The 26,264-nt window shown below is 38.9% G+C and overlaps 1 protein-coding gene across 1 annotated transcript in view; it reads left to right on the top strand.

Annotated features, from left to right (window-relative positions):
- Window positions 1-25,934, top strand: part of DUS4L (dihydrouridine synthase 4 like) — a 37,177-nt gene extending 11,243 nt beyond the window's left edge. The window contains exons 6-12 of the mRNA XM_066550817.1: window positions 3,421-3,500; window positions 6,780-6,880; window positions 9,005-9,155; window positions 13,432-13,567; window positions 16,131-16,242; window positions 23,513-23,613; window positions 24,977-25,934. Coding sequence (XP_066406914.1) covers window positions 3,421-3,500; window positions 6,780-6,880; window positions 9,005-9,155; window positions 13,432-13,567; window positions 16,131-16,242; window positions 23,513-23,613; window positions 24,977-25,015 — 720 coding nt within the window. The 3' untranslated portion in view covers window positions 25,016-25,934. The remainder of the gene's footprint in view (window positions 1-3,420; window positions 3,501-6,779; window positions 6,881-9,004; window positions 9,156-13,431; window positions 13,568-16,130; window positions 16,243-23,512; window positions 23,614-24,976) is intronic.
- Window positions 25,935-26,264: the final 330 nt, after the last annotated feature.

Raw genomic sequence — 26,264 nt, 5'->3', positions numbered from 1 at the left:
TATGCAACTGAATTGTAGAAGAAAAGGATTTGTGAAAGTATTACTAAGCCCTTTGTTGCTATCTTTTTAAGCGTTTTATGATTTGGCTAGCAACTACTATATGTAGCAAACTCCCATTAACCTCAAGGAGCAGAGAAGAATAATTTACTATATATAATCAACACAAAGACTTTATTTTTTCTGTAGTATTGGGAAAATTGAATTTTAGAGGACTGGAAATACCTTGACCTATTTAGGAACTGAGTACTTGATGATTTTGAAGGCAGCAGTTGTTATGCCTGTGTGAGATTAATCACAGAGATTTCTGCCTGAAGTACAAGACCTAGGTTGCTGTTAATATTGGTAGTAATTATGGAGTGCTTGATCTGGCCTGTTATGTATCATAAAAGTCAATGGAAGTTCATCATCCCTTTTCAAGGATGAAATGAATTGTTCACCTTCCATTCTGAATTTTGTATGCATCTGAACATACTTCACTGTGTTTCCATAGAATAAATTGCAAAGTTGGAGTCTTTAAGCCATACTTTGAACACCATACATTCCAATATACATAAATTGCTAAGGATGAGAGTTATTCAGCTACCAGTGTTGTTTTTACAATATGGTCATATTTCTCATTATAAGATATTTGAATATGGAAAAATACTAATTTCCAGGTTAAAATCACTGGATGTAGTCCTTCTGCTGTATATGTTACTTTTAACCTCACCAAGTGGTCAGTCTTTCTATTTTCTAGTTTTTAAATGTTATATGCATAAGTACAAAGCAAGTAATATAATATACAAAGCCCTGTTTCCTGTTTTAGGTTCTTTGCTCCTGTAACTGATCCTGTTCTTTATGTTAAACCCCCCTGCACAGCAATACCATATTCTTATAATACCTCTATGCTTTTGCAACTTTTGTCTTGCTACAGTAACCCCAGCACTCTCACACAGCCTACATTATTCCATTTTCTGTATTGCCTATTGTTAAATTTTTTAGGTCTCTTGGGTTGATGGTTGGCCAAAGCAGTGTGTGATGATAAGGCTGTTACAGAAGCCAAAACAGAACAAGTTTAAACTTTCTTTTTGCTTCAAAAGCGAATTAGTTGATTTCACTCCTCTAACCAGTCATTAGTACACAGGCATTTCCTATTTCTGCTTCTGAATACTTTGTCACTTCACTAATGGAAGAGGAAGATATTCCTTTAAACTGTAATGCTTGAAGGTTTGTGATTTTTTTTCACTAAAGCAGACAGCCATTTTTTATATATACGCGTGTGTGTGTGTGTGTAGTATGGCATCATATTCATCATATGGTAGTTCCGATTATGAGAGACAGCCTTACATCAACAACCCAGACTTCTACAACTTCAGTTAGAATTCCTTCCAGGAGCAGCAGAGTGCACTCAACAGGAGAAGAAAGGTCTCACAGAGGTTTGCAGGAGACACCTCTTTTCTTCAGATCTCATTTTAGGTTGGTGGGGAACATGCATCAGCTGCAGGGAGAAGTGCACAGCAATCACACTCACAGTGAGCCTTTCTGAGATCTTATGGAGCCCCTCAAGTGAAAAAGTGGCTCCAAGTCTGGCATCAGGGACAAGTGAATACAGTCCTACCAGTATGAGGCTATGCTACTGGGAGAGCAGCTTACAGTGCTAGAAAGGGGTGAGTAAGCAGCTCAGAAATGGAAATTGCCCTGTAATTAAAGGAAAGTCTTTATTCACGTTTTAACAGCTTCAGTGAAGTACACTGGCTGTAGGCCAATAGCTAAAATGTAATAACCAGAACATTCTAAGAGGTTGTGTTTTGTCTATAGTGCTGATTATGTATGTTTATGAAAATGTGTTAGAAATACTACTTAAAACTGGGGCTATTCCTACTGTGTAGATTGGATTGAAATGACTCCTTATATCTCTCTCCAGTATTTGTTGTGCATAAACAATTATTTGGGATGTAACCTTTCATCCAGACATTGCCTGGCAGCAGCTAGAAAAATGTTGACACACTGGCTCCATCCCCAGGCTGCAGACCTGGGAAATTTTAAGTAAACAATTTCAGATTGTGAGCAGCTGCAAACAGCTCATGCAAGAACTTCCCACCCCATGTCAGTTCCAATGGATTAGAGTAACAAAGAACTACTATTCACAGCATTTTATGTCTCATGTTGATAGAACTTAATTGGGAAAGAATTCCCCAAAGCAAGTAGTTGTGTCAAAGAGTGCTGGTGATGCCCAGGTAGACAAGGTAACCTCTTCCAATGACAGCACCTCAGCATCTGTTAGGATCAAAAGGAAAAAGTGATCAGAGCACAGCCTTCTTATATAGGAGGAAAGAAGGAGAGTTGCATGGAAATAATGTGCTTGGAGCCTTGGGTTGCAGATAAAAAGCATTGAGCAGAGCCATAAGATGGAGCAGGGTTTTCTGAAGGAATTCTGTTTTATTCATGAGGCCCAAACAGGCCTGTTGGACCGTGTTTGAGGCTGTTGTTCGGTTGTTATTGGTGCTGTCTTTATGAATGCTGGACCTGTACTCCTTGAGAAAATGATTTACTAGGTCTTAATACATTAATGTCGTGTAACACTTGAAGGAGGGAATTGATGGACACACGGAGTATTTTAATTGAACTTTAAAAACTCATGACAATGTTGGAGAGCAGAGTTGAATTCCCCAGTCCATTAAGCTCGAATCATGGAGCAGAGCGGTGGGATGATCACAGCAGAATTCCGCAGCAAAATGCTTACAACCATTCCCTAGATAGGAAAAAGATAATACTCGTATGAACCCTTCTCGGCGCGTAGATCCACGCGCTTCCCAACAGAGGTGCGGCCCCTTGGTAGTCCCCCGCTCCGCGGGCGGCACCGCACGAGTGCCCGGGCCGGGCCGAGCCAAGCCGAGCGCGGCCTGTGCGCTGGGGGAGGCCCGGGCCGGACTCCGCATCCCTCCGCGGCTCGCACCTTTCCCCGGCCCGGCCGGCGGCAGCTCCGCGCCGCCCCCGCCGTGTCACTAAGCCCCGTCCCGGCCCACATCCCCTGGGCAGGGCGGAGGCGGCACCGTGTCCGCACAGACACCCCGGTTCCCCGCCCGCCCCGCCCTGTGCCGGCAGAGACCGGCCCGCGCTTCCGCAGCCCCGGCCGGTGAGGCCCCGCTCCCGCCCTCTGGCCGCCATCAGCTCCGCCGGGTGCCGGCGCTGACGAGGTTCGAAGGCAGGCCGGGCGGGAGGGAGCGGGAATGAGGCGGCCCCGGGGCTCCGCGGCCGCGCAGGTGGCGTTGGCAGCGCTGGGGGGCGGGAGGCGGCGGGAGGAACCCGCGGGGCTCTGCCCGCCAGGCCGGCGCGGCCCCGGGCCGTCCCGGTGCCCATCTCCCTGTCCCCGGGGTGGTTCGGGAGGGGAAGTCAGAGCCGCCCGTTCCTCCGCAGGCCGCCGGGACGATGACTTTCCAGTGGACGGCAGTGGCTGCCTTCCTGTATGGCGAAATCGGAGTAATTCTCGTGCTCTGCCTGCCGTTCATCTCTCCGCTGAGGTAGGAGGACCTGGGTGTGCTGAGCAACACAGCTTGCTCTTCTCACCAGTTTGGGTTTATTTTATGCCTCTCTTTTCATAACCACGGAGCTTTGCTGCATCCTAAACTAGTTGTAAACGAAGCCGAAGGAATGCTGTTTGGGACTCGAGTGTCAGGAGCTGCAGGAATCGCAAGCCTCTTTAAGGAGCTTTACGGTTTCTACGCAGTGCTGATTCATCCGGGAGCAGCGGTCGGGGTGCCCAGAGGAGCCCCCGGCTTTATTCAGCAGGTGGGACGGCTTCTCCCAGAGCTGAGGAGCAGGCAGCGTAGAGAAAGGCATCCGGCAGTAATTAATGAGGGGAGAGTGTGGTTTTTTCAGCAGTTTGTCAGATTTGTGAGTTGCAACTTTATGTTTTGGTGTACACTAGGCGTTGTGGGCGTTGAAGAGATAAGACGTTAGATACTCAAAGCAAGCGGCAAACTGTGCGTAACGGCTGCAGGAAATTTGTGATCACTTGTTTAAAGAAACTGGAGTTAAGTTTGAAGCAGAAGGTTCAGGACTACTGGAATAAAGACCTCTGTAAAACTCTCTAAAAACTCATATATAGATTAAGAAAATAGTACTACCTCTGGAACACAACACAAATATTAAGAAAATAATAAATTCTTGTAAAATAAATGCACACAGTAAGGGAAAGAAACAAAATTAATTTATTACCTTTAGTGTTTGCAGAGGCCTGACTTACAGCGTTATCTTGTATCCTGTAAGTCGCTCTTCAAATTTGGTAAAATTATTTCCCTACAGGAAATAAAGCTAGATTCTCTGCAGGAGGCAGAGAAGCAGACTTCTCATTTATTTTCAGAATATCGGGAAGTCTTCCAAGAAGAACCAAACCTACAAAAGAAGGAGTCTTAAAGTAAGAAACCACAACCCTCCAAAACAAAAAGCAGAACAAAACTTTAAAGCTGTCTCAGCAGTGCTCTGTAAAAACTGTTGCATGTTTGTTTCCTGCATCTTTAGATGTATTTAGAATGATGTTGCATTTACTGTCCTGTTAAGGAACAAGAGTTGTTGTGGAAAGTCTGGATTTAACTACTTAAAAGTGTGGAGGAGTCTTGAAAATGACTGGCTCCTCCACAGCTGATACCAATGATTAGGCATGTGTCCTCAGCTTGAGAAATGGAAACTGCTTTGAAATCTAATTCAACTTCTGGTTTTTTACAAGTTGGCTTGCAAGGAGTTCAGCATTTCAACATAGACTATTGGGTTGTATTTCTTACTGTTCTCTAAGCAAAAGTGCAACTATGTAAGAGGAGAGGAGTATTATGGGAGTCATAATCATCAGATTATTAATGGCTTATGTGAGGAAACTAGCTGCAAGAATTTCTGCAGGCTGATGTCACAAGCAGAATACTTTGGGAGTATTGAAATATGTTTCACTTATGATGCAAACAGAGTCCAGTATTTGTGGCTGAAAAGCAAATTCGTAATGTGCAGCTTTACCAAAATTTATTCAAATATTAAACACAGTGCTTTTGATTATATGGAAAGGATAGATATGTGTGCTTTGTTTGGAGCATATTCAGCTATTCCTCTGAACAGTGGTTTCTGAAGGAGTGAAATCACATTATCCTTTATATGGTATATGCAGTTAACTTCTTAACAAAACTTGCAGGAATCTTGTGGGGTAAAAAATCAAATTTAGCTGTTGTGACAGTTCCAGGGGGCAGCAGCTCTGCCTGACACATCTTGGTGGCCTGGAAGCTGGTTCTGTCAGCAGTAAGGCATGCATGGTTACTGACAGGTGGGAAACTGCTGTTCTTGGAAGTTTTGATTTACTCAGCTGTCAGTTTTCAAATGGATTGCTTCTCTCTCTTGTGTGTGCACATTTTTAAATGTTTTTTTTTCAAATTTGCTAAAAAGTTTATAAGTTCCTGGGGAATGAGTAAACTGACAGTATCTGTTCTACGAGGTGTAGTACATCTAAAATGGTGGCTAGTATTATAGTATGAAAGTTTTATATTTATATGACTTTTGTCACCAAAAAGAAGAGCAGTGTTAGTAAATGTGGATGTCAGTTCTTGTTAAGGGAAAATAAATGTGAAAATAAAATACAGGAAGATGTTCCAGTAAAGAGATCCATATTTTTAGCCTGGTTATAACTTGGCAGTGTAGTTTATCTAAGGTTATACCTCAAAGAATGACTTCTTAAGTGAAGGTCAGTATGGAGCTTGGAAAATTGCATGTTTAAAGAGTTAGCGAATTGGCTTTGTTTGAGTTGTAGCTTGAAGTAAACTTTTCATTTGATACAGACTGTGGCTGTCTGCTATAAAGAATTCAGATTATACTAGAAGACTTAAGTGAAGTTTTTGCATGCACAATGCAAAAGCGTTTTAATTCTTTCTGGTGGAGAGCTGGAAAGAGGAGATGATGCTACAGTTTCATTTAAATTAATAGTAGGTTGGCAACCACTGTTAGAGGGTGAACAGTCTCTGGTAGGCGTAAATAGTCTTAACAAAATTAGGAAATTTTACCTCCTATAATCACATGGTGAGTGGTATGTCTGTGTTACATCCCTATGGCATGACCAGGTATTACTTCATTTGTGCAGTAGCACTGATTCTAACCTGCAGCAAAGGACAAGTAGGTGCTCTGTTATCACCTGTTTCAGTTCATTTGAGCACATCAGATGCTCTTTGTTTGTGCTGCAAGTGTGACTTCTGCTACAGCCCTTCATGCAGCAATATCAAATAGACAACTAATTGTTCAAAAAAAGGAAGTAGTCTACACCACCATTGGCCTCACCAGAAGTCACTTCTGTAGCCAGCAAATTTATGCTTGGGAAAGAGGTTTTAAGCCTTAACAAAATATGAACACAAGACTTGTCTTTTTTGTTGTCGTTACAAGTAAGAATGTAATAACAGTCCTTGTACTTCAGAGTTAATAGAGGTGCTAGTGATTAAAAAATAAAAATAATGGAATGGGTTTTACAGTCTTTACCCTATCCCTTGTTATATTCAGGACTGAATACAATGTAATGATAGCCAAAGTATAAGCTAAAATAAAACACATCTGCAGAGTATCTGCTATCATGCAAAAAATTTGCAAGTATTAACAACAAAAAAGAGAAGTTAGATTACTGGAAAAGTTAACATATACCTAAATTATATTGCAATTAAAACAGCTGTTCAGAGACGTTATACAAGTCCCTTATCAATAACAAGGCTCTCTTCTGTGGGGTTATAATGCTCTTCTTTTAGTGCTTAATTATTTTTGAATAACACAATTCTATTTTACAGATGGCAGAAGATTTTTATGTTTCCTATATGGAGCAAAATGGCAGTATTTTGGAACAAGATGTTCCTTACAATAATAGTTTTGTTGATCATCTTGTTTCTTGGTAAGTGTTAGATAATTTCTTAACAAATGGGTAAAAGAAACCTAGTACATTGAGTTTATATGAATAAACTAATGGAAAGGATTCAAGCCTAGTGTAAGTCAGCTAATTTATTGAAAAATTATACAGTGGAATGAAAGAGGAGAGGGCTAATGCTGCATCCACATTGGGAATCCAAATGCAATTGTATTATACTGAGTGAATGAGAAGGAAAAATGGAGCTTAGGGAAACCAAGCAGCAGCCTAGACTTTCTCGCACAGGTAAATCAACTTGTTTGACACCAGAATTTGGCTGAGCTGTACCTCATGCAGCAGATGGCACTCTTTCTTTTGGTTGCTGTTGAAGACCAGAATATATCAAAGCACTGGTCTGTTTGAGTACTTTTGCTCAGCACAGATACAAAACAGCTGCTGGCTTCATTTGTTATGGGTAGATCCTAAGGTCTGTGAAGTAAGAGTAAAGCTTTAATGGTTACCATATGCCTGACTGATTTAATTTAATGTCTGTCCTGACTGTTGTGTGGTAGGCATGTCCTGTATTTCAGTGATGAGAGCAGTTCTCCTGTGTTTTGGGGATATTAAGTAGTTCTCCATGGATAAGTGTTTCCAGTGCCTTAGAATATACATGTTACTTAATTCCAGGCTACTTGAAATAGAAAGAAAAAATGCATGGTTTTATTTTCTGCTGAGGGAAATATATAACTATGTCAGACTAGGCTATAGGACTATATTCTTAATATTTAAAATACCAGAAATTCAAATAGACTGTTTTATTATTTTTTTAAGATTATGTTTGGTGGTATTCTTAAAAGTAGGTCTTCAGTGAATTTCATTTACTCTGTTGTAAATAAATGTATTTCCTTTACTCTGTTGAACTGCTGTTGAAAATTTGGACCAAAGTTTGCTTTTGACTTGGTGATGATCATTGGTTTCCTGGAAAGAGAGAATAGGACTGAAGGGAAGCAGGGATGAGATACCTGCCCCATAGCATGAAGTGACAGGTTACTGCAGGCCTAGACCCTTCCTATAGCATAGGGACATGTATTTGTTTGCTCTTAGTCTTCGATGCATTGTTTGAAGCTTCACTTCAGGGTTTTTTTTAATGTCCAAATAACTCAGACATATGAGAGGGACAGTCATGAGTGATGATAGTCACTTGTGCTTTTCTTTGATTTTTCCTGCTTAGACAATTGCAGCAGCAATTTAATAACATCTGGCCAAAATATTCTGCTAGAACATGTCATGAAATGACAATTTATTGATGTGCAGGAGGAGATTTAAGGTGCTGTATTGGTTGTAGGAATGTCTGATGACCGTACGTTAAAGATAGTAATATGAACTCTTAACTGGGTTAGGTTTGGGGTTTATGTGGATGTAAGTCCTAATTAATTATTTTGTCCTTTGAAAGGTGTTTGCAGTGCACTGGCCCTTTTGCAGAACTATCAGAAGTATGTGATGAATGAAAGGAAGCTGAAAGATGTATGAAAGGCAGATGAAAGAAAGCTGACCTGTAGCTTTCCTTCTCCATTCTTTTTATGATCTTTTTACAGTTAGTAGTTACTACTGATGTTACTACTGCTGTGTTGCTACAGTATTCCTATTTTGATGCATGTTAAAGAAATAATTTTTTCCCTCCATGATTGAAGTACAAAGTAGACCCTTGTCGTTACTAAAACACATGCATATCTTTAAAAAAACTGTGTAAAACAAATACTTGAGAAAATACTGCTTCTTTTTGCTTCTCTTTATCTTTTCTCACTGTTTGTCCACTGGGGAATTTTAGTTCAGTTGTCAGCAGTGACATTTTGACACCATAGGGTCTTGGGTAACACCTGTAGAGTGAGTTGCTTTGACCTGATCCCTCGTGGCTGGGTACAAGTGTTTGAAATACCTGTTCAGGCATCTTTTGGGCAATGGTTTGTTGTATTTCTGGGAATGTGCTAGAGCACTTCATGATTTATCAAGACTGATCTTTTAAATGTATGGATAACATAATTGCTGTCACTATTTTTCCTATTACTGTTTGCTGAGCAGAAAATCAAAGTACATATTTCTAGTACTCAGGTCTGGTTTAGCATGCATGCATACCCACAGATGTGAATTAGAACAGACTGTTTTTGTTTGCAGATGCTTTTAGAGAAGTCAGGAAATACTCATCTGTTCATGTGAATGAAAAGGCTGCAAATGTCAACAGCAGTGCCTTTGATCATATTCAGATGAAACTCTTTCGGTCGCAAAGAAACCTGTATCTCTCAGGTTTTTCCTTATTTCTTTGGCTGTAAGTATAACATTTTTGAATGTTTACATAGTATGTTTATTACAGGAACTATTGCACAAAGTAATTGTAAAGTAAAGGTCAGAAAGACAATTTCAGGAGATGAAAGAATTAATCGTGACCAGGTTGGCTACAAGGCAAGTAAGATCAGGGAAAATAATACCTTACAATTGTTTGAAGATTGGAAGGATATGTGAGCAACACATGGAAAGAAACATTTGAGTGCTGGAGAAAACATGTATTTTGCAGAAGTTTCTTTGGGGAATACTCACTCATTTCCTTCTTTAAACTTACACCCTTTGTTTGGCGCATGGGAAACTGGAATAAAAAACTGCTCAAAAAATAAAGTGCTGTTAAATATTGTTATTATCTGGCAAGCTGGTGTCATTGCACCCTGCTGTGTTAAGAATCAAAGTGTGAGCCTGACCTGAGCCACTTCAGCTCAAGCTTGAAGTTAAGAACTGTAGGATAATATTCCAGCTTTCAAGGAAAGTTACAGTTGTATTTCAGATCAAATACTTCATGGCAATTTGCCTATTATGGTGTTATGTTTTTAAGTCTGGTATCTCTTTCAGGATGTCTAAGTTCAGCTACTAAAACAGGATAAAGGAAAGGGCAATTCTGTACTGCCCACCTGTAGCAACCAAGACTACCTGTGAATCAGTAGGCACAACAACCTGCAGATCTTATCAGTTGGGCTGGGAGCACACGAAGTCACTGGACACAGATAATGTGAACAAACAGAAACAGACATGTTGGTGTGATGATTTCAATTTGTACATTTTTCTGGTGGCTGGACAATGAGTGCTGGTCCTCTTAGGAGTTCCATCAGTGAGCTGCTTGACATTGCCTCAATACTCAAGAGGAGCACAGGACAAGAGAATCAGACTTATGACAAACTTCTTCCCCTTTGAGTGATGTGGGGCCATTTTAGCAGACCATTGAGCATAAAAAGTGTCAAGGAAAAATGAATACAAAGCTTGAGCAGAAAAGCTTTGGAAAAAACAATGTGGCTATAGCCTTGCTCAATAGTGGTAGGAATACATCAAGTTCTTTGTCTTCCTACAGAAAGGTTAAGTAAATATGCACAAATATGTTTTTAATCTCTGCTCCAGGAGGAATAGCAAGATTGCATCCTACAAAAGAATTGGAAGCTGATCTCTCAGGATCCTATTTATATTCAGCTTCCAAAGAAGAAAACTTGTCAAGTGACCCCAGTAGATTATTTTGTATAAAAGCTCTGCTCTTGAAGAGGTTTGCTTGAGTTTTCTTTGACCTGCTGGCCTTTCACCAAGATTTAGGAGAAATAAGCACTCCTCCAGTAGTCACTAGATCAAAGGACTTTTCTTAGTAGACCTGTTTTGCTTATTCATGAAACAGACATAATGTCTGTCAGAGAAGTGAGGGGGAAGTGTTCCTTGGGTTGCCTTACCCTGTACTGCTGTACCATCACCCAAACAACTTTAGACCCCATCTAGTGTGACTGGGTAATTGGGTGCCCCTAGTTCATTCTTTGAGTCAGTTTTGATTCATTTTAGCACATCAGCCAATAGGAGAATTCCACAAGAATGGTATATGGACATTCAGAAAATGGAGGAGGCTGGGAGCTTGTCACTTCTGGCAAGACAACAGCATTGTGGGGTTCAAGGATTGCAGAGCATTGGGTACAGGTGAGGAAAATTACCTGTCAGTGAGGGTATTGGGGCCAGCTGAGCCTCTCATCTGCAGACTGTGCAGAAAAGAGGAGGGTCACAGCCCCTGGAGACTGTCCCCTTGGTGGGACAAAGACACCCATCTGCTAGTCTGACCTGGTCCTCTCTTAGCCCATGCTGAACCTGAGAAGGATAAAAAGGGCTGAAAACTAAAGAAAATCTCAAGAAAACATGAGCCCACTGCTCACTGGTGCCTTCTAGGAGACTCAACAGGGTATGTAACATCATCCCAGTAGTGGAAGATGCAGCTAGGGAGTGCATAGGCCAATTGGGCATATAGAAGTCTGTGGCTTCCTAGGATGGCAGAGGGAGTTGGCCAATGTCATTGTAAGGCTTAGTTTGAAAGATCACGGTTCTGGGGAGAATCCTGGTGACTGCAGAAAGGCAAACATTGCACCTGTCTTCAAAGAGAGTAAACAGGGTGTAAGAAACTAGAGACTGGTCTCCCTAGAAGGGTTATGAAGTAAATCTTACTCAAAGACATCTTCAGGGACATGAAGGACATGATGACTTGGAACACCCATCACAGATTTACTTAGGGAAGATGATGCCTGAACATCCTTGTTGCCTTGTGCAGTGAGGTGAATGGCTGTGTGGATAAAGAGCAGAATATCCTTTTTGCAAGGCCTTTGACGTAGTGTCTTTTAGTATCCTGATAGCCCAACTGTGGAGGGACACAGGCTGAAGAAAAAAGCAGGTGGGAAGTTCCCTGGACCTTTGGGCTCAAAGGATAATAACAATGTGAATTTCAGCTGGTGCTTCTCAGGGGTCCGTACTGGGCTCAATATTGTTTAATGTCTTTATTAACAACATGGATGATAGGATTGAGTGTGCTCTCAGCAAGCTGCTCATGGTTCCAATTCAGAATGGTTGACACCCTTGGAGAGCAGTACTGCTTTTCAGAGGAAGCCAGAAAGGTTGAATAAATGTGCTGACAGAAATCTCATGAAGCTCAACAAAGACAAATGCAAAGCCTGACATTTTATTGGATAATCATATACAGCATCCAGGCTGGAGACTGGCTGCGTGGGTGGGTAGGAAGAAGTTTTGCAGGAAAAAACCTGGGGATCCTGGTAGAGAGCCAATAGTGTATTGAGCTGTGATAGCAAGGATGCAGTTAGCAGGTCAAGGAAAATGGTTATTCTGCTCTGTATGACACATGGAATACTGCAGCTGCAGGACTGTGTCCAGTTTTAATTCCCCAAAATACTGGAGTGCTGCAGTGGGGTACAGAGAAAGTTGGAGGCTGAAATACGTGATTAATGAGGTGATGGTGAAGGAGCTTTGCTTTCAGGCAAAAGAGACTTTGAAGGGAAAATCCTATTGGTTTCTATGTCTGTCTAGTAGTAAAAAAGATGGATGCAGTTCATCTCAGTGGATACAAAAAGGAATGACAAGAGGTAACAGGAACCTGAGATGTTCTGACCTGTGGTAGAAAAGTGCTGCTGCTGTCAAGAGCAACGAAGCACTGGAAGAAGGACCATGAAGGATGGTGCAATCTCCCATCACTGAAGATGGTAGGAACTCAACTGGACAAGCCTCTGAGCAATCTACTTAACCTGTCCTGCTTTTCATGAGATGGAAGCCTCTTTCAACCTCCATGATTCTATGATTCTCTTTTAGTTTTGATGTTTTAATGATTCCTGCATTTGTAAGTTAATAAGCAATAGTGAATTTGCTAACCTGTGGAAAAGTAGGAACATGGGGACATTAGCTTTTATATTAACCCCCCAAAAAAGTAAGGAAAGGAGCTTTCAATGAAAAAGCAAGGGGTGGAGGGAGGCTTAACTTGAAAAGATCTGTTAATACTCTTCCTGTTATGCAAAAGCCAATTACTTAGATTTTCAAATTTCTTTGAAGAACAGCTGCATACTTACATTATAGGCATTAATTTAATTCAGTGTTGTGTTGCCTTGATTCAGCAACATTTGAAAGACTTCAGCATGAATAATGAAAACAGTGATGCAAAGAATCAAGCCAAGGTATTTGCAAAGCTTAGAATTGAAGTGCTGTACCAGTGCTGACATCCATACATGTTCTAATTTAACTGTATTGACAGTACTTGGAAGATTATTATGCTCATATTGTTAATTTTATTCTTGCAAGGCTGTTTATGAAGTTGTGTGATTTATTTTTTTTTCTTCACTATACTCATTACCATAACTTGTTGTTTGGCTCTTGAGTTTGGAGATCAATCCTGTTAAAAATACTGGGTTATATAAAAATATATAACAGTATTTAAACAGCTTTTAAGCAATCAGGTCTCTGACCCCTTAATGGCTGTGGGTATTTAGGATGAGAGAGGTTCTATATCAAGTAAAAATCAGAATGTCAATGGATGAAAATATTTTCTGTCTCTCTTGTTGCTATTATTTGTCATCTATGAGCCTGGATGTTTCCCTCTTCTGGTTTTATTTTTACATCTAGTGCTGAGAGAGAAAAGGGCTTGTTTTGGTTTGTTGGATTTTTTGTTTGGTTTGATTTTTGTGGTTTTGGTTTTTGCTTGTGATTTGGGTTTTTTATTTGTGCTGTAAATTACAGTTCTATTCACTGTTTTTCTTCACCAGTGTATTGAGACGTACTGTTACCCTTCTCACTCAGTTGGCAAAAGAGATGGCATCTCATGCAGCTCTGGAAACACAAGTAAATGATGCTACTGAAGCAGCCAAAAAATACATGGCCGAGAACGAAAGGCTGCAGGAGGTATCTTTGAGCTTCTTCAGTAACTTTCTTACACAGCAAGTAGTTAGTGCAGTGTACTCTGAGGATGGTTTGCTACAGAATGCTTGTTCATTTTATTCATTTTATTCCTTCTGGTTGAAAAAAGAAAAATATTTCTATAATATGTAATTCAGAATACTGAAAACAAATTATAGTAGCACCTTATTAACAAAGGAAACTGAAGTAAACCAAATAAATGAAGTTCTGTTTTTCCAGTAGAAATTTCATCAAAGTAGTAATACCTCTCTGAATTTAGTCATAACAAAGTAGAGGGAGACACTCTTAATAATTTTATTCCTTTTATCACAAATAATTGCCTGTTTAGGTCAAGGCTGTAGCAGTCCAGGATGAAAAATCCTACTATATAACTGTGACTGTATTCATGCTGACTGTTTCTTCTTAATAGGATTTTCTCCAGTCCTGAATGTATTTTTCTAACTTGTATAATTAATATTCTGTATTTGATGTATTTTGTATTCTTCTATCTTTTTATTGTAGGTCAGCCAATTTCAGAATATTTCCCTTTCTTAGTAGGACACTGTTCTAGTAGTAATGAGAGTACTACCAAAAATTTCTTACTTAAAAAACTACCAGCAGACTGGAGAGATGTTATTTTTATGCAAAGAATGATTAGGCTGTGGTTCAATACATAACTACTCAGGAAGGAAAGGCATCAAAGATATAATTAAGATAAATGTATGAAATAATTTCTTGTAACAGTTTGACTTCTGTTTGAAGAGACTGAACCCTAAGCTGAGTTCAGACATCTAGACATAGGAAGGCTTTTAGAGTCCAGCACATGGTCAAAACTAAATTCCCTGTGGGTGTGTACAGGTTTCCTTCCAGTTTGTCTAAAGCAGTGTCTATGGTTACTGGCACTGTCAATTTTGTAATAAATCTTCCTACAAAGACTCTGGACAGAAAGTACTAGAAGGGATAAAAAAATCCAGTGTGAGGTGTGGTAAAACAATGATCAGTAGTCTGTGCTAGGTGTTTCCCAAGTACAAAATGATTCCAAAATTTTGGGATTTGGTGTTTTGTCAAAATGATCCAAATTCTTCCCTCAGCCATGGAATTTGCCTTTTTATTGCTTACGGGTACTTTTTTTTTCCTTCTCTGTCCTGTTGAGATTTTGCCAAAAGTCCTCTTTTTTTGTTCTGCTTTCACATTCTCTTAGCAACACATTCTCTTAGCCACTTGTAAATGATAGCCAGAAATTGGAAACTGTAGTCCTGTCTGTTTTTATTTGTGTGCTTGATTGCATGGTTTTCAAAAACACAGGTAGCCACAGGTACAGGCAACATGCTGTGGCTGGATCTCCATTGTGATGGACACAGGAAATGTTCAGGGTGGGAATATTTTAACTTTATAGACATCCCATTGTTTAGGCTTTTTTGTGGCTTGGCCCCTGCATTTGTGTTTATTTACAAGTGGGCTTCGTTCCACCATTGGAGAGAAGTGAGAGCAATTGTGCATAAGGCACTGGCTGCAAGTATAAATACTGTGAGTTTACTCTGGTGTGCAAGGTCTGCACTGTCACCTGTTCAGAGGTTCCATGGAGGACAGGACTTGAGATAAAAGTTTACAGAAATAGCTATTTGCATGCTAATAGAAAGAGGTGAGCAGAAAGCAAAGAAGACAATTGGCTATGGTTTTGTTGCCAGCAGTTCAATGTCATCTCAGCTCTTTGATTAAATAGCTTCTGGAATTTTTTTTCATCTCTTTTCCTTGGATTGTTTACCTGTCTTTATAAACAGTTCTTTTTCGTTCTTTTTCCTAAAATAATCTTTCCCCTTTGCTCCTGCCTGTGCCTGGTAAGCTCTGGTATTTCTAGTTTACCTAACAGTTGTTTGTCTCAGTTGTTTTTCTTTTCTTTTTCCCATTAAGCATTTACCTCTTTTTTTGCAATTGCAGAGATGATGTGTGATTAAATAGTAGAAGCTTTATGAGAAAAGGATCTTGTTATGGGATATAATCTTACACCTTTAATAGGGTGCATAAGTATAGTAGTGCCAACATTTTTGGCATACAGGGAATATATTGCTCTTCTGCCAAGGGTTTACAGGGCTCTTCCTGGATCCTTTCCTAGTTTTTGTCCTGAATTTCACTGGAAATCCAATCTGGATATTGGAACTATTCTGAAGATTGAAGTAGCTGCAAACCTACAAGGAGAAAATTAGAACTAGTTGCATGTAAACATGGCAGTGTTCTGTCACTGACAATCCCAGTGTGTATCTTCTGAAAAATCCATTTTAAAATCTAAATCAAAGTTGTACACTTGATGCAGACAAGAAAAGTACTCAGGAGATAACACCATTCTATTACAAGTATGCCATTACCTAAAACACTGAACTTGTTTTTTTCCTTTTTTTTTTTTTTTCTGTTTGGGAGGATTTTTGTCTAGAATGACTATCTGCCTGTGTCAGGTTGACATTTGATAAAACCTAATGCTTTGCAAGATCAGGGCTGTCATTCCCTGGATATTTTGCATTAATATCAGACTAATGAAAATAAAGTTAATTGTAGCAACTGTGGTTTTTAATAGGCCTTGAGTGGAAAAGGAGATAGTAAAAAGAAAGAGTCAACAGATGCAACTGAGGAGAAGTTGAAGGAGGAAATTGAACGTTTGAAAGCAGAGCTACAGAAGACATCAAATGGTGAGTATTAGTTATGACCTCTTTGCAAAGAAGAAAAAGATTGTTTAACACTGAATGTCAAAAAAATATTCTAGGTGTAGCATGAATTAACTTCATCTGTTTCCAGAACACTTGGCATGGGGTTCCTTTACATTTAATGAGGAACTGATAAAACATGCCATTGCCATCCCAATATTTTAGTAAATGTGTTCATTATGAAAATATGTAAGGTGTAATTGGAACACCTTAGTTAAATTGTAATTATTAACAAGTTGGACTGATATATTTAAGTGGTGTTGACTTGTCTTCATCAATGAAAATGACCAGGATATGGAATCATTTGCAGGTTGCTCTTAGGTATCAGTTTGATCTATGTATGATCAGTTTGATCATACATAGCAGCCACTGTCCCTGTATAAAATGGGGGATGTATTGTGATTGAGGTTTTTTACTACCATAGGGTTTCTGTCAGACAGCAGAAAAGTCCTTGACTAATATTTTAAATTTATATATGTTCTGCAGCTGAGGTGTTAGGATGTTAGCTTTTTAATATTTTTTTTGTTTACAAGGAAACATAACTTACAAATTGTAACATAATACTTTTGTTAGCAGCTTCCGTGTTTAAGGTTTAGGTTGTCAAAACTGCTTTATAGGCAGCCCAAATTGAGACAGAAGCAGATTTTACCTGTTTGGTTCTGTCTTACTGGGATCTCTCAAGGTGTGTGATGCCTGTGAGCACCTGTTGATCTGAAATCAGTGTTTTTAAGATAACACAGCCTGCCATCTTGTAAACATTAATCAGATGTTCAGATTGTAACAAAAATACAAATTTTCTTGGTACGAAACAGTATGTTATCATCAAAACATAGCCCCACTTTCATACTGCCTGGGACTGCTACAGTGCTGCAAGAAAAAATTTTTCAGAAATGTTTCATGAATCCTTTTTTACTGTCCACTGGGAATTCAAATAAAAAATGTAAACCAGCTGTTTTCAACTGGGCTTGAAGCAACAAGAATCTTTAAATAGAGAGTCTCATTAGTTCACATTCTCAGGCATGTTTGATGGTGGGTTTTCCCTCTCCTGCTGTTTTCTTGAAGAAAGCTGGGGGGGAGTGCCTTTGAAGTGACAGGATCAATGGAAAATTTAAATGCTTATGTCTTATTTAAACTAACTGGTGGTATGTAACACTAATATAATGTAAGCTTTTCAGTCAGGAATGCTAGAGAAAGCTAAGGAATAAATAGATTTACCTCATGCTGCTTCAGCTTCATTCTCCCCATGATATGTTGTCCATCCAAGAGATGTATAAATTAAGGCATGCTTGAATCTTTTGTTAGGGCACAAGTGGGAGAGAGAGGGTCTTTCTAAGGAGTGAATACAAAAATATTTACAGCCCTTCTCCTAATGCCACCCCCCTCATTGCCAATAACCCCATGGGTGGTATGGGAATTACCATGAGCAGCTAGGTGGTGTTGAGGTTTGTCTGTCTTACCTTCTTGTAAGTTTTCTTGTATGTTATTTTGAGCAAATTGATAGCCAGAAAGCTTGAAGTACTTGATAAGAACAACCACATCCTTAGACACAGCTTTCTATAGAGTGTTAGAGGATGTGAATTTACTGTTTTCTTTTGAAATTCCTGCAGCTGGGCAGGTGAATGTTGACTGTCATGTTCACTAAGTGTAAGCAATGCATTACACAAAATGAAAGCTGACATTGGAAAAGTTTTTTTGCCTCTTTTAAGCAATTTGTTTCATGCTATTGAGCTCACATGACCAAAGTAACTTTTTCTTTGTGTCTGTGAAGTCCAATCCATGAAACTGTGGGGGAAGAGTGAAGAGTGTAAAGGGTGTCACCTAATCATGAAACAAGACAAAACTCATATAAAAATGAAAACTTCAGTGGTTTTGATTTTTGAGGTTTTCTTATTGTTTGTTTTTCAGCTATGGTATTAGTAAGAGTCATAAATTTGGATATTGTTCATGGTTGGTTGGGGGTTTGTGTTTGGGTGATTTTTTGCTGCTTGAAAGGAAAAACTTTTTTTTTTTTTTCAAATGCAGTTTCAAATATCCATTGCTCTGGTCTGGGACACTTATTAAGCTGCTGATGCATGGTAATATATTATTTTAGAGTAGGCTATGAGTTGAAAGGTGGGTTAAGTCAGTATAGTGGCAGCCAGGAGGAGTCCTAAACGTACACCTGCTTCACATTTAAGAAAACAGTTTAGTATCAGATTGGTGCTGTGACATCAAAGGCTATGCAAATTGCCTGTAAAGTTTTGAATCAGTATTTACAGCTGGAAGAGGAAGCACTGTATGTCTCCTCTTCCTGAAATTCTGACTAAAATCATAGTGTAGACAGATGATTGTAGACTTTCAGGAGACTTATCTCTAGTTATTTAGCTTTCTATCTTTTACAGAAAACACAGACTTTTTTTTTCCTCACTTAACACTGAAATCTTAAGTTAAGAAGACCTTTTTCCTATGCTCTGAATAGGTGGGGAGGAAGAATCAAAATACAAGACTGAGCACAAAAATTAGTAACATCTGAGAAAAGGTTGGAAATTAGTTTTAAGGGTTTTTGACCAAATTTGCTTTCTTTCCAGGCTTGACTTTTCTATTACACTTGATGCTTTTTTTTTGCTTTATTTTGGAAATGAAGCAAAGAAGGCTAGTTCCTCACAGCTCTATTGCAGACCCACATATTATTGTCAGGGCTTTATAGGCACCCAGCAGTGGGGCGAGCACTTGGAGAGCCTAATCCATTTTTAGCATACCTAGACATGTAATAACATGACTAGTTAGAAACCTTCTGAGATGGTATTTTATTGATACACTTATATATTCTGAAAATGTCTCATTGATACCTAAAAATAAATATACATACTTGTAGCAATACCCAGAACAGATGTGAGAATGTTTCTCCTGCTACACATTAGACATATTTCTAACAAAATATTGATTCAGATAATTAAAGGTTCTCAGTATGGCTACTGGCCTAGGACCAATAGGAATTTTCTGGGGAAAGAAGACATGCCCATGATATTGTTTCATTTTGATGGTTTGGAAGACTATTCAAGAAACCACAACAAAGCAAATTACCTGCAACTGGGCATGAGATTAGACCTGAGAGAAGTTTCATAAAGGCTTTTGTCCTTACAATGGTCCTTGTGCTGGGACAGGAGCAGGGCTTCATTAAATATGTACTGGCTCATCAAAGTCATTTAGGTGCTTTTGAAGTTCAACTTTTTCTGAAAATACTCTGTTTATATATGGATGTCATATATGGTGGGTTAGGAGGAAATTCTAATGGAACTTCGATGCATCATTTAAAGAGGTTTGTTTTGTGTACAGACTGACACAAGTGTTCTTTGTTTCCTGGTTCCATAGTGTTGTAGGAGACAGCAGGAGAGCAGCAATTCATGTGGAGGGCTGGTTTTGGAATAACTTCTAACTGTTGGCTATTCTAGAAAGCATGCATGTGCAGATGTACAGCTCTCACTTAAATGTGAAGATTACTATGTGTTCAAACCTGTTAAAAAATACAGACATTGGGAATACATTTCATAAAACTGCTGCTAGGGAGAGTTCAGTTTGGCCTTGGTGTTGCTGGGTAGGCTAGTGCCATCTATGAAAACTACACTGAGCTTCTCTGATGCACTCCAGTTTTTAAAAACAAACAAGTTTAAAGAATTGGCCACAGTCTTGTTAATTGGCCAATGGCAGAGGGAAGTTGAGGGACAAGGTCTGTCTTACTTAACCTTACTTTTTACAAGACTGTGAAATGATAACCAAGGGTGGGAGCCATTGCAGTGTCACATGCAGCAAGAGCTGATACTCACATTTTTTGATTGGAAGAGATGGCTGCATACAGCAAGCATGGTTTATTATACAAGGCTTTTTATGCCATCCAATGATGCTATAACATCCCTTCTGTAACAAAATTTTATTTGAGGTTGCAGAAGGTACTTGAAGCAAATTTGTAAATTTTTTTGCCCTGCCTTCTCATTTTAAATTCTGGCCATTGTATCTTAAGAAGAGAATTCAGAATTAGCATGGAGGTACTTGACTGGAGTTGAGTTCCCAGCCTTACAGGGTATTTGTTGGCAAATCTCTTGTGCCGTCAATGCCTAAATTCTTAAACATGAATAGCTCTTTTTTAACTTGAAAACTCTTTTAAAAGAGAGGGCTCTTTTTTACTCTTCAGCTAGTCCAAATCATTTGGGTTGTAGGCTTGTATTGTGAGCAATGCTAATGTAAGTTCCAGATGGTTTCCTTAGTAACAAGCACTGTAAGTCAAGTGATGTAGTCAGACCAGGACTAGTAGTTGTGCAAGGAAATGCCCAAAGAATTATTAGTTGGTTTTGTTGGTGTTTGGTTTTGGTGTTAGGTTCTTCATTGTTGTTGAAATTAGAAGATCACAGAAATGCTACAGCTACTGGGCTGTGGTAATGTAGCTCCTGAGAGCAGTTTTATTCCTCACCCTTGGAATTCAGAGCAGTCTGAAGTAAACTGTCTCCTGGAATAGGATTCAGAGAATGTTTTGAAAGGACACATTCTTTACTTTTCCCAGATCATACATGTTACATTTGTTTATGGACTTTCAGTCACACATAAGTGCAAAGTTTTCCACAAATGTCTTCCATTGAAACACTGCTCTAGGAGTAGTTTGTTATTTTTCTTGGTAGGGAACAGAATGGAAAAGGATAGCCTACCTCTTACAGTACTGAGGCTGGATTCTGTGTTTGGAACTTGCTGATTATTCCTCTCAATGGGTGCATTAATGTAGCAGCAGCATCCTCATCTGCCTGCTCCTGCATTGACTTGGTGGGAGGTGTCAGCTGTGGGAGCTTGCTTGCTGCCAGTCCAGCTGTTGTGCTCCTGGGAGGCAAAGAACCAGGCCAGATGGAAGTCAGAAATAATAACTGAGTGTATTGTGCACACAAAGGATCTCCTGTTTCCTGCTGGATCTGTGTTCATATGATAGGATCCATATGGCAAACAGTGTACCTGATGAACTGGGCTGCACTGTAGTGCTCCCAGCAGAGGAGCTGGGTGCTGGTGTGGGGACACTCTGGTGCTTCACAAGGCATCAGGGAAATGGGTGCACTGAGGAATTCACCTTGTCAAAGACGTGATGCTCCTTTTAATTGTGTGACCCCAGCAGGAATGAGTCTGGATTTGGTGGTTTATTGATGTTTTGGGGTTTTTGTCCATAGCCAACACAGGTGGAAAGGACAGTCTGTTCTTTGCTTTTTCTTCTTCTAGGGTTAGGCAAGATATTTCTGTCATACATCTGTTTTGGTCAAAACACTAAAACAATGGACTAGCTTGTTCGCTTTCCTGACTTGTAGATACTTCTAGATATTTTGTTCATGTTTTAAAGATAAAGTAGTTTTTAGTTTAGCACTAAAGTACTGTGCTGCTACTTATAAATAACTAAATAGTGTTAGATCAATAACATTGAGTTACAACTTCTTCAGAAGTGAGATCTTATTACTTTTTACTATACTATGTACAAGAATGTTCAAACAAAAGCAAGATTTATCTTTCTAATTAGTAGATTCTTGGAGAAGTGAAATAGCATATATATAAGCATATATTTTTTTTTGTCTACAATGTAAAATTGGAAGTCTATCCAATTGTCACAAGTTTATTTTATTGATATCAAAATTTTACTCTTGAAAACTTTAAACAGTACTGAGATCAGAGAGAGAGTAAATGTGGTGGTGTTTGACTTGTCACATGTGTGGAAATGAGTTACCCCAAATACCAAAACCTTCAGAAAATCTGTATTGATGCTATCAATTATGACTTAAAAGATGAAGGAAAACTGTGTAAGAGTATGGAAATGAAAGAAAGGAGAAATTAAAGAGAAATTATGAGGTTTTAATCATGTTGGAATCAATAGACCATGTTATTGACTCTAGTGAATCAGAATTTTAAGGTAGGTCCAAGTCCTGTTACAGGAAAACCACTTGCAGAGTTCTGAAATGAGAATTATTTTCATCTGTACATTCAAATTAATAATTTAAAAATAAGTGAAATTCTGGGTGAAGGAGTTCTCCTTCCTGCATGTAGGAGTGTGGTCAAATCTCATTTCCTGATGTTTCAGGAACTAGCACCCAAAGAGAAATCTGCTTCATACCAGACTGCTTGTAAGTCAGTGCTTAACAAAAACCACATCTAGCTCCTCATCTTTTCAGAGCAGGCTTTTAGAGGTGCTGCAGTTCTTGAGTGCAGTGGAGGTCTCTGGGAAAGAAATCTCTCTCAGGGAGTTCACAGTCAAAGGATAGATTCTTACTTTGGGAACAAGGAAATTTGCCAATGTTCTTTTTTTAGTTGTAATAAAATTTTTATTTGGTTGTTTGGGGTTTTTAAGTGGCCACGTGAGGTGGCCCTACTAGGCCATTAACAACATTTCTTTGTTTTCACATGAGCAGATCAAGATTTGTGGCGCTGAATCAGATGAATACAAAAATCCCTGAGATACCTATAGCAGAAGAATATGAAAATATCTAAATGACCTTACATAACAGCTTAGGACTAATGTATTTATGGCACTTTGTGCTCTTTTATCCTGCATTGTAAAACAGCCCCAATGGAGTCCTAGGCTGTTTGGTACTGTAGCATAGATGTGCTCTCAGTTTGTGTTGAGATGGAGTGGAGTAATAATTACTTTCTTCTCATTTTAAAAACCTATTCAGAGTTGTTTATCCACCCACCACCATTTCTGCCTTTTCATCTGTAAACTGATGCTGCTAATCAATTAATTCATGCATGGTAAAATTAAGAACAGGATGGAAAGGTGAGGTCTGCGCTCCTATAATCATGTATCCTCTTCCTCCTTACTGTGTTTTGTAGATGGTCTCAGGTGCTGTGTGAAAATCTTGCCCAGTGTTTGAGTTCCCTCCTCTCCTTAAGAGGTCTGACAGTTTTGATTTTGGAGTTGCTGAGTTTTGTTTTTCTAGAACTGTCTCCTGCAATGTGACAGAACACTGCAGTCATCACTAACTAGTCCCCTGTTTCAGGAGTTTATTGGCCTCACCCCTACCTTTCTTACAGGCCCTTCCTGTTCCTCGTGCTGACCTTTCTGAACATTGGCCATTCTCTTTCTGCTCCCTGTCCTCAACTTCTCAGGTTCCTGTGTCTGTCTGTGATGCTGTGTTTTAAATTCTAAGCTATTTTAGAGGAAGGACTGTTTACTGCAGTGGAGCCCTGATGCACATCTAGGGCTCCGAGGAACTGCAGGAATACAAGTAATAATTAAAACACCAATTCTGATATTTTACAGCTTTCCATAAGGCAAAAACTGAAGGGGCTGCAGTTAAAAAGCAGTCTGAAGGCCTTAGAAGAGAATATGAGCATCTGATGAAAGAATTTGAACAGCTTCAGGTAGGTGGCTCTGGATTGCCATACAAGGACTGTGTTACTAAATTTTATCAGCAAAATTCTGTTTGTTTTGAGAGAATTTACCAAAATCTTTAGGATAGCATAAAGTTACAACAGGCAGCATTCCTTAAACTATTTCAAAATAGTAGAATTTTGTTTTGCAGAGTTATTAGCTTTTTTTTTTTTTTTTTGCACTTTGGTTGACAAAACTCAGGTTATCATTAGCTTCAATTTTACTGTTGCTTGGAAAATAAGATTCAGGTGGTTTTGCATGTGATGGTCACTGAAATACTGTAAGAAAATTATAGGAGCGGTGTGGGTGGCAGGGGGAGTATATACATGATTTATAAAAGTAATTCTATTTTGTTTGCTCTTAAAACATGCTTCTGCAATCCTGGATTATAAATGTTGCAATACTGTTGATACACAAGGATAAAAAACCCCACAAACAGCCTAGGTTAAAAACAGGCTACTATAAAATTCAAACTGAAGTACAAAATAATTTTTAAAAACCAAATCGTATTAAGCAAAAGTTCAATTAGCTGTTTGATTGAGTTTCTTATGTACGTGGCTATAATACCCATAAGATACACAGTAAGTATCAGTAAATAGAACTGGGAGTTTGTATTTTTAAGTTGTCTGACAGGTGTTCATATGCTCCATACCTAACATCTGTCTTGAGCAAAATTCAGTAAAAATTAAAGCTAACCTATTTACAAGTAGTGGTCTTGGGAAAAAATAAATTATTATTAAAATTATGGTGACCTGCTTTTCAAGAAGAGTTGTTCAGCCCTGTATTGATTTTAAAAAAGGCAGTTTTGACCTGGTTATAATATTTTTTCCTGTGTTCTGTGAAACTGCTTACTCATTCCCAGTCTCACCCTGTACTTCTACAGATTGCTCAACTGATCTCTGTGTTCAATTCAAGACCACCATGCATGTCCTGTCCTTGTGCTTCCCTGTGTAATGACCCATAGTAGTCCTGCTGCATTTCTAGCAGACTTGTGGTCTAAAACACACATCCTTACCATCTCTGTTTACCTCTGAGTAGAAGGAACAGAAGGTACTGAGCACACAGTAGATGCAGCTCCCAGGGATAAATGAGTTGATAGCAGAAAATGTTTTGTGCTGAGTTTGCTGCACAGCTCAGCTGTAAAACCAAAGAGAGCAGAACTAGGCTGCACAGCCTTGACTGCTGGCAGCAGAAGCTCAGGGGTTCTGTGGGGTAGTGTTGGTGGGACTACAGCTTAGAAAGGTGTATGATGAACAAATCAGTTGTGACTGCAAAGGGGCGAAATTTGGCGTCCAGACTCAGTGGTTTCTGATCTTGCCAAACTGAAATTATTTTTCATCTGTCTCTTTTCAGCAACGTTTAAATAAAGCAGAAGATAAGAAAGACCTGTAAGCACATCTGAGACGGATGGCATTGCTACAGTTGCTTGAATGAGAAAAGGCTTGTGCTGTTGATGTTCCTGATGCATACCTGAAACAAAACTTGATTTTTCTGAAAAGCACATGCATTGCAGGTCCCTATTCAGATTCCTCTAATATATCGGTTGCCAAAATGTTCTGTGTTGCAAATAAAATGTTAAGTGGCTTACCAGATTTACCATGGAGTTTGTCACTGCTCTCGTGAGGAGAAACTCAAAAATCTTTCAACTCCACCTGGAGCAACCTGTTTACCAACCTTTTTCCTCCATAATGGTAACAGATCACCATTGCTTGTAGCATTTGAGTGGGGTTGTATATCACACTAGACCATAAAAACAATTACTTAAACCTCCTTGCAGCACCTGCTTGGAATCTTAGAAATTCAGTTCCCAGTGGGTTGAAGAAGGCTGAAAACTTACTTATCAGTGGAAAACTGAATGACAATCAGTCTAAGGAAAATAAAGAAAGAAACATTGCCTTTGCAAATCCACCTCACTAGCTTGTGACTTTCACTTTAGCCACATGGATTTGAGTGTATTTTAACAAACAATATTTTGCATGCTTCGGGTTTATTTTTCTTTAATATATTGGGATATTTCATTTTTGGGTTGGCTGGTATTAGAAGTCTTTATTTTTTCACTGTTTACATTGGTTTACTCCTTATGTACCACCTAACTTCTTTAGCCTTGCTAAGTAAAAATCTTTTTAAATGTAGATAGTTTGGTTTGTTTTGTTTTGTTTTCATGGATACGATACCTCAAATAAATGTGCACTGTTTTGCATAAGACCTTTTTGGTATTCAGAAAGTTGTTTTGAGCTTATTTGTTAGTTGGTTCCAGTTTATATTTGAAAGTTTGATATGTTTGTTATATTAAAGGGATTGTTTAAGTTCATGGTTTCTGGATTTTTTCTTGTAAATCTCTCTCAGTGTGCTGTCTCATCATAGTTAATAGTTATATGCACCAGGAACAAAATATACTTCTAACTTGGTGATGTTTAACTCTTCTTGAAAATACAATCTTCATAGTGGTGGTTTTGCTTACTCTGGAAATAAAATTTGTTTAGCTTAGAATTTAAACACAGCTTATCAAGTAGTATAAGGCATAATAACATACCATATTAAATAAGAAGGCATATGTTTTTTTAAAAATACTTTATGCTTGCTGAATGTGTTTTCAGAGATTCTGTGACACTCAAGATTTTTTTTTTAATTCATATAAAAA

This window comes from Molothrus aeneus, chromosome 5 (genome assembly GCF_037042795.1).
Source record: "Molothrus aeneus isolate 106 chromosome 5, BPBGC_Maene_1.0, whole genome shotgun sequence".
Taxonomy (NCBI): domain Eukaryota; kingdom Metazoa; phylum Chordata; class Aves; order Passeriformes; family Icteridae; genus Molothrus; species Molothrus aeneus.
Note: the sequence above shows the minus strand (reverse complement) of the source record. Positions and strands in the feature narration are given on the sequence as shown.